Here is a 13,911-nt window from a genome sequence, read left to right on the forward strand (position 1 = left end):
TACCATTATAATTATTTTCAATGTTTTTGTAAAAATTAATACAGTATACTTTAATTAACAAGCATGTATATGAAACATTTCACAATTAAAAAATGAAACCTATTTTTAGGAGCATTAATTTTGTGAAATTTTGAATTATTAGTCAGTGGTGATTCGCATTACTCTAATGCAGTATTTAAAAAATTAATAAAAATTACAATGAAAAAAGCATAAAACCTGTTATTATTTTTTTTGTGTGAAATTGCTTAAATTATTTCCATTCTCAGTGATTATCAAATCTCATTACTGAAATACAGTATTTATATAGAAATCAATGTGAATGGCATTTATTGTGAAATTATGAATCAGTGGTGATTCTTATTATAGTATAGTAAATTATCTTATAGTATTGTTATAATGAATAAATAATTACATATTAAAAAATGCAGTAATTTACTTCTTTGGGCAAAAAAACAAAACAAACAAATATAATTTTAGGGTGAAATATGACCTGGACAGACTCTTGATTCCTGTTATGATTAAAAAGAAAACCAGACATTCTGTTTCATGTGAGTTTGGGCTCGGTTATGAAACACACACATCTACCCCTGGATTACAGGTTAGCCAGCACTGAGCGTTTCCCAGCATTCCTCACGAGCGCCCAAACCGTAAGGCACTGCAGCGTCGACTGACCATCAGTGTTCTTCCATGTTTCTAAACTCTGCCGCCTCTCAAACGGCTCCGGCCCGGGACTGACTTCATACCGATGGATCTGAGGGTGAATTACAGTGTTCACTCACTGTAGATGAATTCATATTCAAAGACAGAATCAAATACTCATAATGGTCAAAAATGAATGGGATTGGGTTGTAAAACGAATGGACGAACAAACAGAAATAGTCTTTGTCTTGTTGTCAAACCTGACCCACCCACAACTCTCAGAAAAAAAGTGCACTTGAGTGCAATTAGCTTGCCAAGGAAACAGTTGTCGATATAAAATAGTGCTTGTTGCTGTCTGGTGGCTATGGTTTCGTCCCGTCGCTGTGTCTCTGGGGCAGGCCGAGGCGGGCCGGGTGCTGGTTAAGTGCTCCGTGCTGCTCGTCGCCGGCGTCCCGCTGCTGTCACCTGCACTCCACGGACAGCCCCGAGCTCTGCGGCGCGCCGGACACCGTGGGCTCGGCCAGAGTCAGCATGACAGCCGCCGTCAGAGAGCTGGAGGACGGCGAGGATGAGGACGAGGACGAGGCTGCCGCTGTGCCTGCTGGGACACAAAAAGGTCACAGGTGAGTGTCGGGGGGAAACAGGTTAGGGAGTGTTTTTAAAGGCAGCTTTTCAAGCTAATCTTGCAAACTCTGGACGGGCGAAAATTCTGGAGACTATGATTAACTAAGATTTAGACAACTTTACAGGTAAAATAATACCAAATTTGGAAAAAAATGAAAAAAAAAAAATGAATGTGTTACATATCATTTGTGTGTTACAAAAACATTTAAAGTTTACATTAACATTTAATCATTTAGCAGATGCTTTTATCCAATGCGACTTACAAATGAGGAGAATGAACTACGGCTCTGTGTATTAAATGCCACTCCATCTGAATGCACTTGAAGAAGATTAACTACTAATCACAGAACCGGCTTTACTGACGAGATGCGCTTGATCATCGCATTCGATTATTTGCACAGCCCTGAGAGCCAGAGGTGGTTTTGTAGGCAAACATCAATGCCTTGAATTTTATGCGAGCAGCTATATGTAGCCGGTGGAAATTGATGCATTCTTTTTGGCTCATTAAAAATTAATCTTGCTGCTGCATTCTGGATTAATTGCAAAGGTTTGATAGAACTAGCTGGAAGAATAAGAAAAAGTTCACATCAAATCCAATAATTTAACCACTAGAAGAAAATTTAATTTAATTTTAAATTATTATTATTTTTTTTATTAATAATTTAAATTAATTAAAAGTTAAATGAAAATTAAATAAAACTTAAATTTAAGTTTTTTTGGTGACTGAATGAGTTTAAGTACTAAAATGAATATAGCTGAAATTAAAATAAATGGAATAAAACAGGAAAGTAAAAAAAAAAAACACAAAAGTAAAAAAAAACAAAATGAGAAATGGTGTCTTGGAAACTAACTGAAATAACTAAGTACTAAAATTGCTAAAGCTGACAGTGAAATGCAAATAAATGAAGGCTAAACAGAAAAAATAAATATATACATAAATAAATAGAATTAAGAATGACAAAAGAATTACATAAAATAACTCAAACTTGTACCAAAATTAAACTGAAAATATACTACTAAACCTCATTCAAAACAGTAATAAATACTATAACAGTGTTTAAGTAACAGTAAAATAATCCTGCCCAACACAAACTGAAAGGTGATTAATAAAGCACTCACTCTCTCTCTCTTTCTTCTTCATGCGCTTGCGTCTCCTGTCGATGGAGGCCACCTCAGATTTGAGCAGGAGGTAGTGATTCCTGATGTCCTGCAGTTTTTCCTGAAGGAAAGCTATCCGCTCTAGACTGCTCATCTTCTCCAGGTCCGCTGGAGGGACAGGAGCGAAAGGCAATCAGCATCAAACATTCATTTCTTCTTATTGAGAATCTGTGGCCGTCTGTGGCACTTACACATCTGGAAGCTCCACTTGCTCCGGCCGTGGGAGTGCTCCGGATCGCCGTGTTTGTGGTACTTGTGGCCTGAGGGGGGCGTCCGGCTGGAGCACTTGGGAGGGATGGGTGTCTTCAGCTCGCTGCTGCTCTTGGATGAGGGGGATTTGGCAGTGCTCTCGCTCATACACTGGTCCTCACTGTCACTGCTGTGGGCTGCAGCGCCACCCGGAGGAGAGGAGAGACAAACACTGATCGTCACAAACATCAAACCTCTTCATCAAAGCTCATATGTGACCCTGGACCACAAAACCAGTCATTTTGAATTGAATAAAAGCTGAATAAATAATCTTTCCATTGATGTATGGTTTGTTATGATAGGACAATATTTGGCTGAGATACAACTATTTGAAAATCTAGAATCTGAGGGTGCAAAAAAATCTAAATATTGAGAAAATCACCTTTAAAGTTGTTCAAATGCACCGCACCCCCAACTGCACTGATAGAGCAATAGCTGCTCACTGCTCCGGGTGTGTGTTCACTACTGAGTGTACACTTGGATGGGTTAAATGCAGAGCACTAATTCTGAGTATGGGTCACCACACTTGGCCACACACCACTTCCCTTAATGATTTTTGGCATAAAAGAAAAATGGATAATTTTGACCAGTACGATGTTGGCTATTGCTACAAATATACCCCAGCGTCTTAAGACTGGTTTTGTGCTCCAGGGTCACATTTATCCAAAGCGACTTATAAATAAGGACAATGGAAGAATCAACAAAAGAGCAATGATATGCAAGTGCTATGACAAGTCTCATTTAGCCGAAGCAGGACAATGTAGCACGTTTTATTTGATTTTGTTTATTATATAATAAAGAATAGAGCAAGCTAGTGCTAGAGGCCTTTTTTGCGTTTTGTTAATTGTATAATAAATAAAAAGAAAACAAATAGATAGTAAATGAATAGAGTGCAAGTCTAAAAAGGCCAAGTTATATTTGCCTTTATAATCACATAAAATTGTATTATACTGAATAAAAAACAAAAACAAACTATGCTTGAGTTTGATTTCAATAACAAGTGTTCAGTATGTGTGAAAACAAAGCTTGATGCAGTTTGTGCTAATAGTAACTATTAATTAAAGCTAATAATAAATAATTTAACTATTAATTGTGTTTACATTAAATATTTTAATTAATTACTTTTAATAATTTTACTAAAATGCAATAATAATTCATAAAGACATACTATTTTACATAATAATTTATTAATATTTATAAATAAAAGTGATAAATAAAACAAAAATAGATCAAATATTTTAATTGTTGTTCTATTGTAGGCTTTTTGTAGTTAAATTATTGAAATAATAAATTAAAGCCACAGCTGGTACTTAAAGTAAATATTTTAGGTCAAACTCAATAGACTTCCTTCATTTTCAGGAACCACACATTCTATCAATGCAGTGAACGTGGAAAACTGCAGATTATGTTATTATTGTATTAAAAAAACAAAACAAAAAACATCAATTAGGGCTCATTTTCAAACATTAAACCATCAAACTTTCATTTTGATGGAAAAAACAAACAAAAAACACACAGGGAACCCTTAAACCTTCCCTTTTGTTGATAAGCACTTCTTATTACAGTTATGGGAAGATTATTAGCATGTTACGTTTCCAAATAATGCAGCCCTAATATTAATATTACATTACAAGAATCAAACCAAAACACAGTGTGAGACAGAAGTGTGCTGAGTTCACATTCATGTTCAGATACAGTGTGAATGCAAAGAGAACTAGACTAACTCCACACAGCTTATATCTGGGTACACTGAAAGTGGTTTGAGAGGACTTCAGTGTAAGAAAAGCAAACCTTAGGTATCTGTTTTTACTGGCAGCAGAGTGTGAGCAAACCATAACTTCATTTGGAGACAAAAGCCATCGCTGAAAGTGAGTTATTGAAGTCAGTGAACTCCTACAGCTCTTCATCACAGGTGATTTACAGAATGATGCTACACTGCTGCAATACACACTCAAAACACTGAAGAAATGGATGTGCACCGAACACGCTCACATCTCTGCAGGAATAAAAGACTGGCAATCTGGAAGGACTACAGAAGGACTGAATAACACAGGAGCTGCTTTTCATAGAAATAAAGCTCTTGAGCAACTGTGCTGAAGCTTATCAACGCTCCACTGACATCTAAAGCTCTTCATGTTCTGTTACCTGGTTTGCGGTTCTTCTTGGGATGCAAGCTCAGGTTTTTATGACTGCGCTTGTGTTTCTTTGATGCTCCGCCACCTTGAGACTCCTTGTGCCGCTTCTGACTGGATGAGGCTGTGACACAGATGAGAACTCAGTGAGAAAATGCATTTCTTGGGCTGATGATGATGATTATTATTATTATTATTATTATTATTAATTTTTTAGATTTTAACTAGTAAAGGTTCAAAAAATATTCACAACACAATCAGTGAAATTAGCAGTTTTTATATTTAAAAACACGAGACTTTGCACGGCTGAGTTATTAGCTAAAATGTTAGGTTGCTTGTTATAGCGCCACCTTGTGACCGATTGTTTGGAAAGATTTGGTACACACCAAATGGTTTGGTTTGGTTTTACCACCATGTGCAAATATATACATTTTTGTAATGGCAGGCCATTCAGATTCTATGTTAGTAACGGCTGAATTTTGATTGGCTGCTGGCAGCCTTGTTTTTTAATGTAGCCAAGTCATAATACAGGATAGGTTATTGTAAAATAGTAATTTATTGCTGTGATCAAAGCTGTATTTTCAGCATCTTTACTCCAGTCTTCAGTGTCACATGATCTTCAGAAATCATTCTAATATACTGATTTGCTGCTCAAAAAATATTTCTGATTATTATCAATGTTGAAAACAGTTGTACAGCTTCATATTTTTGTGGAAACTGATACATTTTATTTTTCTTAGAAGGTTCAAAAGAACAGCATTTATTTGAAATAGAAATATTTTTTAACATTGTAAATGTCTTTACTGTCACTTTTAAACTATTTAAAGTGCCACTATTATGGATTGACCTTTCATACAGTGTGTAACACAGCTCTAAGTGAATAAAAACATCCTGCAAAGTTTTAAATCTGAAAGTGCACCTCGTATAAAGTTATTGTCTCCCAAAAGAAAGAGCCGACCTCAACATGTAACATTAGCATATTGCCCGCCCACTTGTTGGTCTTATCAAGTTGGTCTGAATGAAAATGCTAATTCATTCTTTGCCACTAGGTGCCACTTTTGGAGCTGTAAAAATAGCTGTTTCCCCGTTAACGCTGTACACAATGCTGCACTGCACTCATAAACACTGCTTTAAATTAAATCGACCAATCACCGCAGATAGTGTTTTTTGACCTTGCATGCATGTCAACATGTTGTTGGGGACTCCCAAAATATAAACCTTTCATAACCATAATAGCGGCGCTTTAATGCATCCTCGATAAATAAAAGCAACGTTACCTTAGAATTGGAGCAAAACAAAACAATCTGAAGATTTGGAAGCGTCAGAAACACGCTTATGATGTAGGTGACAGTACGAACCTTTATTTTTCTGCTCGCTCTCCTGCTGGCTGCAGCTGCTTAGCGTGAGGCTACAGTTGCTGTTACTGTTGCAGGACAGGTTTCCATCGAATGCTTTGGAAGGGGAACCTGCACCTTCTTCTTGAGGAATCTCCTGGATTTCTCCACCCAAGCTCTCCACCTCCACCGTGCTGCTGTCCGACTCGCTGCGCACCCCCGCCTGCTCCTCCATCAGAGCTCCTGTCGGTGACGAGACGGCTGGAGGACTCGCGGGCGGCACGGCGGGTGGCGACGGCGCTCGGACCTCAGCGAGTCCTTCGCCCACGGCGGGCGACTCCGGCGTAGTCGGTGGCGTGTTGAGGACCGAATTGGTGCCGCTGCTTGGATGCTCCTGCAGCTTGTCCTCGGCGATCTCCTCATCCCGGGCGGGTTCACCACAGGGCTCATCCGGAGCCGTTGCGGCGGGCGGAGGCGAGTTGGCCGCCTCGGTATCAGAGTCCGAAAACAGGTCCTTTAAGATCTTCTTGGGCCATTGCACTTGGATACTGGACCACACGTCCTTCTGGCCTTTGGTACGGCAGCCAGGCGACCTTTCTTCACTCCCTGTGGATATTTTGGCTCTTTTCTCCGGGATCTCCCAGAATCCCGAACGCCCTCTTTTATTCTTCTCCTTCACTCCATTGTATTTCTTTGAAGGGGAGCCCTTGGTTTTGGGATTTCCTCTTGGTTCTTCCTTGGTATGTGGCTCTGTTGAAGGATCTGCTTCGTCTTCAGAGCTGCTACACGATTGAGCGCCTCTATCCTCCACCGGTCCTCGCTCTTCTAACTTTTTGGGAGAACTACTTGGCAGCCAATCGCCTCCTCTGCTGCTTCTAGTTTTGCCTTTCGCTGGGCTTTTCAAAGCGCGTTCGCCTTGACCTTCTGCCTTTTTTCTTCTGCCGCCAGAACCTTCGAGCTCCACATCAAATTGGCCCTTTCTCTTGCCCGTTTCGGGGCCGTCCTGGACGCTCGGCTCCTCGTCTGCGACTGCTGGAGCTTTGAAGGCTTCAGATGGGCTTCCGCTGTCCCAGTGCTGTGGCGTACGAGGGCGCTCTGGAAGACCTGCTTTCCGAAGACTCGCTCGAGCTCCTGGATGATCCTCTTCGTCGTGATCAGCTTCTCCGTCCTCTTCTCGCTCACTGTCATCTGTGGAGCTTTCAGAGCCTGTGGGAAACAGAGGGATGGCACTAAAACATTAGCTCTGCTCCAGTGCTAAATTAGACAACTGAAACAGGTAATTTTATTTTAGTATCACTGGTATACTATTATAGTTTTTGTTAATATTTTGAAATAGATTGGTTTGTTTGTTTTTTATTTATTTTAGTACTTCAGCTTAAAAAAAGAGAAATAACTATAATAATAACTAATAATATATATATATTTTTTTTTCAGTTAATGTTTATTTTATTGCATGTGATAGAAATCCAACCACCAACATTTTCTAGTTGATGAAACTGCATATACTAATGTCCAAAAGTGTGGGGTCTGTAAGAACTTTCTTCTGCTCAGCAAGGATGCATTTGTTTGATCAAAAACACAGTAAAACAGAAATATTGTTAACTATTTTTACAATTTAAAAGTTTTCTATCTGAATATGTTGTCAAATGTAATTTATTTCTGTGATCAAAGCTGAATTTTCAGCATTATTACTCCACTCTTCAGTGTCACATGATCCTTCAGAAATCATTCTAATATGCTGATTTGCTGCTCAAGAAAACATTTGTTATTTACTATTATCATTTATTATTTTCAGTGTTTAAAACAGTTGTGCTGATTCATATTTATTGTGGAAATCATGATACTTTTTTCCTGGATGAATAGAAAGTTTATTTGAAATCAAAATATTTTGCAACATTATAAATGTCTTTACATTCACTTGATCAATTATGCATCCTTGCAGAATAAAAGTATTAATTTTCCTAAAGAATTATCTTACATAAAGAATCTTACATGTCATGTCTTTAGTGTCAGTCTTAATTTATTTAAAGCATCCTTGCTTATTTAAAGTTTTAATTTCTTAAAAAAAAATATATATATATTGAATGGAACGGAATTGAACGCTGGTGTAAATAGACAAAATAAATAAATGAGACTTTTCAAGTTTTTCAAAAATTCAAGTTTAAAAATCGCCTAATATTTTCATCAGAGAAAATGAGCAAAAACAGTCAATACTGTGCCTAATATGTAAGTCACTTCATTTTAACTTCTTGTTTATTGTACTACTATTGTATAAAATCACATTACAGTCGTGTTGAAACATTTTGGTCGTGCAATGTTGCGTACCTAAATCATATATTATGAATTTCTTTTTTTTTTTTACTACCGCAGTATACATCTATTCGTTTCTGTGTGTGTTGTTGCACTCATTTGTTTTGATTCTGCACGAGTCTCTCTCACACACGCTCACTCAAGCTACGCAAGCCTCATCTGGCATGACATAAATACATTATCAGTCGCCGTAAATGTGACGCCAATGCAGAAATGCAGAAAACCAGCTAATTCCAGTCCCTGACCAGTCAATTGGTGCATCTCTAATCACAGTGACACTCTTTACGAAGTCAAATTACTAATGACTGTCGTATAGTGACTCTGAACACAAGGAAGTATTTTAGCATTGAAAAATTGCACACTTCACCTTCAAGTAAGACTTGTAATTAAGCAGTGTGAATATAAAGGTACCTGGGAGGCCGTTGAGAATGGATGTGATCTCAATGGGTTTGATGGGCGTCTGCTGGCTTCCTTTATCATCATACTCCTCCATCGTGGAGAAAGCATCACTGCCAGAGTTTGCTTTGGACAATCGGTTGATGCGATTTTTGGATGAAGGAAGATCCTCTCTGTCCGTCAGTCTCTCGATTCGGTCTCTTTCCCGTTCTGCTTTATTCTGTGATTAAACAAAAACAGCAAATTAACAATGCTACCTCTCTAAATATGAATATGCATAAAGAATACACTACAGTTTAAACAGTTTTATTTTAAAGGAATTAATACTTCTATTCAGCAAGGATGCATTAAATTGATCAAATCACAAATATATGCTGTTCCTTGAACTTTCTGTTCAAAGTAATTATAAAATTTATCATGGTTTCCACAAAAATATAAAATATTCAGCAGCAAAACTGTTTTCAACATTGATAATAATCAGGAATGTTTATTGAGCAGCAAATTAGGATATTAGAATGATTTCTGAAGGATCATGTGACACTGAAGACTGGAGTAATGATGCTGAAAATACAGATTTTATCACAGGAATAAATTACATTTTATAATATAATACAACAGAAAACAGTTATTTGAAATTGTAAAAATATTTCAGAATTTTTACTGTATTATCGATTAAATAAATGCAGAATTTGTGAGGATAGGAGACATTTAAAAATATTTATAAAGTCTTCCAGACCACTAACTTTTAAGTAATCTGAAGAAAAAAAGAAAGAAAAGAAAATCTCCTTAAGGAAATCAGACTGTACCTTTATTTTTTTGCGGTGCTTTATTTTAGGGACGTTCTTATTGGCTGGTCTGACAATCTTGTCGGCTTTGATCCACTCGTCATACCTGTTAAGAGAGACAGATTGGTCAACATACTAAATAATACGGTTCCAAAACTTCCAAAACTTGTTGCAATTGCAAGATGCAATGTACAAATAATGAGATATTACATTGCACAAGTCATAACTGCAAGATATAAATTCACAAATCAAGAGAACAAATGCACCATAAACATAAAACGCTGCGAAAGAGACAACATGACTAGTGTAAAGCACCAAAGCTGCAACAAGGTCTCCAGGTCTGCTATTTTTGTCAGAAATGAGCTTCAGCATCAGAAATGCCCACACAACACACACTCAAATCCAAGTCTGAGAAGTAAAACCATGATGACATGTCCTAGTTTTAAGGGTTGTTCATACTGACAGCAATTTGCAATGGCAAAGCAACCATAATCATTCCTGTTCAATGAGAGTTGGAAGGAAAAAACATGCACTCAGAACTGAAATGAAGAAGATTGTGTACTTCAGTTTCATATGGCAACTGCCCTTGAGATGAATGGGAATGCTAACGGATCGAACCCTGAGTTCACGTGATCCACCTCAATGCAATCCTCAGTACAAATGGTTACAAGTGTGAACGTACTTTCACGCTCCATACGTCTCTGATCATCCTCTCAGATGGAGAAGTCAAAAAGTCTTTAACGTGTCAAGTATCAAATGCACACCTGACTTGTTTCTATAAACCACCCAGAAACATTCTTCACCCGCTTCAAAGATGATGATAAGAGGCTGTATCAGTCCATCACTAAGCTGAACATTTTCCACAAGACGACACATGAAACTAGAAAGCACCTCCTCAATCTGGCAAGGATGGAAACCAAGTCGAGTTCACAAAGTACCAGTTTGATATTATAAATGCTTAGGAAGAACTAACTGCAAAAAAGTTTTACAGTGCGTCAAATCTCTGAAAGGAACTTTAACTAAATATCGGTGAGCAGAAGTGCAAATTCTGCTTTGTTTTTGGACTTAGATCTGTGAAACAATCAGTATTTATTACTTTTGGATGGGCAGAAAGTATTATTTAAAGGAGTCATATGATGCGATTCAAGTTTTGCTTTCTCTTTGGAGTGTTACAAGCTGATTGTGGATAGATAAGATCCCTGAAGCTGCAAAGACTAAAGTCTCAAAACTAAAGATATATTATTTATGAAAGTTAAGACTTGTCCACACCCTCCTAAAACGGCTCGTTCAAACACACCCCCACATGTCTACGTCACGGTGTGGGAAGATTTGCAAAACACCGCCCAAATGTATACGCAAAGAAAGAAGGTGGGAAGAAATCAGTGGTTAAGTTGTATTTACAACGCTGTTCCAGAACACTTCAACCCAAATATTAGAGTGTGTGCAGCGCATTTTATGGAAGACTATTTCCTGAACCTGGAAGAGTATCCTACAATGATAGCTGTGCACAAAGGCTGTTTCTATAAAGTGGGGTAATTCCAACTTTGCAAGGACAGTCTGACGCTTCTGACTCGCAGCCTGTAAGTGCGTTTTCATATTTAAAGTATTTGCCACTGACTATTCAAAGTGAGTTTTGAGCTGTGTAGAGTAGTGCTTGTTGTTGTCGTTTCTCCGATCACAAATGCAGGCATGGTAATGTTTACGCAGCGCGATGCAACGCGACACATAAAAAGACAGTTTAAGTCATTATAATCAGTAATTATGTCCCCACTGGATGCAACAAATGCCTTGTTTATCAGTCCCTCCAGGATTTTGGGATTCTGTGATTGCTGAATTTATCGCAAAATCAAGCAAACTCCGCAATTTTTGCAAGAGCTCGGAAATTTAATGCAGATTTTGGTCTTAGACTCGTCCCGAGACGTCATCACAATGCACATTCAGTCAAAGAAGTTTGTTTCTCAGTTTAAAAAATGTAATGAACAGCCTTGCCTTCTCATCATGCCCGATTTACAAGAGCTACATTGGACAAACGAACCGAAAGCGGAACGAATCCACACTACTCGTTTGGGCTATGCAGCGCAGACCATGTATCTGCTCGGCCGGAGCCGCGGGCTGCTCTCCGTTACACACAGCGCTGGGAGATACAGAGAAGAAAGTAGTCGAATTCGCCGCAGAATCAATAACATCTTTGTCAAATCTTGTGAGAAGCATTCAAATTCAGCGCAGAATTCTGTTAAAGCTACGGATATCAAATCAAACGCCACTAAAGTGGAAACCAGGAAAAACATTGTTCAATAAATACAAATCTCCACCATTCACCATGGATTTAACATAACTACAGGAACAGCTTGTGGCAGAAATGAAATGGTCTAATGTTTTCGAGTGTTTTTAAATGCTTAAATGCTTTTCCCAGCACTTCAAAGCTTTACGTATTACAGAATTTGAAAGTTATTTTTAATGTGATGACATTATTTGTTCATCCTTCATAGGTTGCCCCCATTTATAAAACTAAAAGTTTCATAATTGCAGGAAAGAAAACACTTATTTAAAAATAAAAAAAAGACATTAAATTACCACTAGTAGATGGCTGCAGAGAAGTACCTGTAGGCTTATTAGCCATTTCCACTCCCTATTTTTTTTATTTATCAAATGACGGTAATAAAAGTTAATTTGATCTGCATATCAACTACCCAGACAGCACAAGTAAATCTGTAAGACGTCTGCTAAAGATCTAGGAAACACCTGCCTTGTAATCTGATAAACGTCTCAGAAGCAGTTTTACATGCATTCTAATAAATGTCTATTTGACATCTGACAGGAAACGTCTTAGAGACGTATTGCAGATGAGCAAACGCATCTTGCATATGTAAATGCATACATCAAATAGACATCTCCAAGATGTACATGTGCGATTAGGGCGAGTGCTTTAGGCCAATCACAACGCACTGGATAGCTGGCCAATCAGAGCACACCTTGCTTCTCAGAACGATGAGCTTTGTAAAAATCGGCGCGTTTCAGAAAGGCGGGGCATAAAAGAGCAACAATAATGTACAGTATGTGGAAAATGATGTGTTTTTGGAACCTTAAACCGCATAAACACATTGCATTACACCAAATACACAAAATAATGTTCTTTTTAGCAACGTCATATGACCCCTTTAAACACATTTCCACATCAAAACCAAAAAAGCTGTGTTCGGTCACTTGATGTGTCCATCAAGCAGCAATACAGTGCAGCAACAATGATGTATTTTTGTAGGCCGACCCGTAAGTTAGTGTCAACCTGATTCCACCGACAAAAACCCAATAGGATTTCTCCATTGGCTCTTGGATTACTGCAGAAAATACCAACAAGAGTTTTATTCTTATGCATTTTACCCATGCTAATCTTCACAAATCAACAAATTTTGAAACCTCAACACAATCAGCAGAATTAAAAAGCTAAACTTAGCCTATAAATGAACACCATAGTCACATGACGTCAACACCACCATTGAGTTTCAACAACTCCCTTTATTAAAAACATTTTCAATGAAAGTTTGAGTTAGAATAGTTTGCAAGATAAACACAAGTAGACGAGTTTTCCTGTTCATTTGATGACGTATAATGTCCCCGACAACTTCTGTTGTGCCGTTTAACCACTTGTTAAAAAAAAAAAACCTCACAAGGTGACATTACTGATGCAGTTTTTGTCGTAGAATAGAGAGTGTAACTGTTCACCAGTGGCCTTATTTCCAGCTTTTACCCAAAAACCCATTCAAAAACCCAATGACACTGGGATGATGGAAATGGAAGTACTAAAACGTTTGTTTTGGGGTTTTGGCCAACAAAAACAATGTGAAAATACCTTGAGACCATGTTCACGAAAAACCTTTTAACCAAAAACCCATTCAAAAACAAAACAAAAAAACAACTGGCTTCAAGACGATGCTTTTGGCAGTGCTAACGTACACTTTTTTAGGTTTTGGCCTACAAAAACAGGAAAATATCTTGAGCTTGTGTTCACCACTGGCCTTATTACAGGGATTTTGCCAAAAACCCATTGACTTCAGGACGATGGATCCAGAAGTGCTAAAATTTCTGGATTTTGGTTTACAAAAACTATGTGAACGTGTCTTGAGCTTTTGTTCACCACTGGCCTTATTTCAGACATTTAACCAAAAACCCATTCAAAAACCCACTGACTCCATTGCAATGCAAATGGGAGAACTAAAAGCTTGATTCTGGGTTTGGCCAACAAAAACTCTCAATCCCTACAGACTTTCTGACTCCAGTACCATAATC

At 37.9% G+C, this 13,911-nt stretch overlaps 1 protein-coding gene across 3 annotated transcripts in view; it reads right to left on the reverse strand.

The window, feature by feature from the left end:
• Window positions 1–233: 233 nt before the first annotated feature.
• LOC306882769 (AT-rich interactive domain-containing protein 4B-like) overlaps window positions 234–13,911 on the reverse strand; it is a 74,906-nt gene continuing 61,228 nt past the window's right edge. For 2 of the 3 annotated variants that reach the window (XM_079437643.1, XM_079437645.1), the window contains 7 exons: window positions 9,649–9,733; window positions 8,858–9,062; window positions 6,161–7,342; window positions 4,816–4,926; window positions 2,613–2,807; window positions 2,383–2,529; window positions 234–1,240 (listed from right to left, as the gene is read on the reverse strand). In XM_079437643.1, the coding sequence (XP_079293769.1) occupies window positions 1,101–1,240; window positions 2,383–2,529; window positions 2,613–2,807; window positions 4,816–4,926; window positions 6,161–7,342; window positions 8,858–9,062; window positions 9,649–9,733 (2,065 nt within the window). In that variant the 3' untranslated portion in view covers window positions 234–1,100. The remainder of the gene's footprint in view (window positions 1,241–2,382; window positions 2,530–2,612; window positions 2,808–4,815; window positions 4,927–6,160; window positions 7,343–8,857; window positions 9,063–9,648; window positions 9,734–13,911) is intronic. The other variant, XM_079437644.1, reaches the window with a different exon arrangement.

Source organism: Barbus barbus (genome assembly GCF_936440315.1).
Source record: "Barbus barbus genome assembly, chromosome: 16".
Classification (NCBI taxonomy): domain Eukaryota; kingdom Metazoa; phylum Chordata; class Actinopteri; order Cypriniformes; family Cyprinidae; genus Barbus; species Barbus barbus.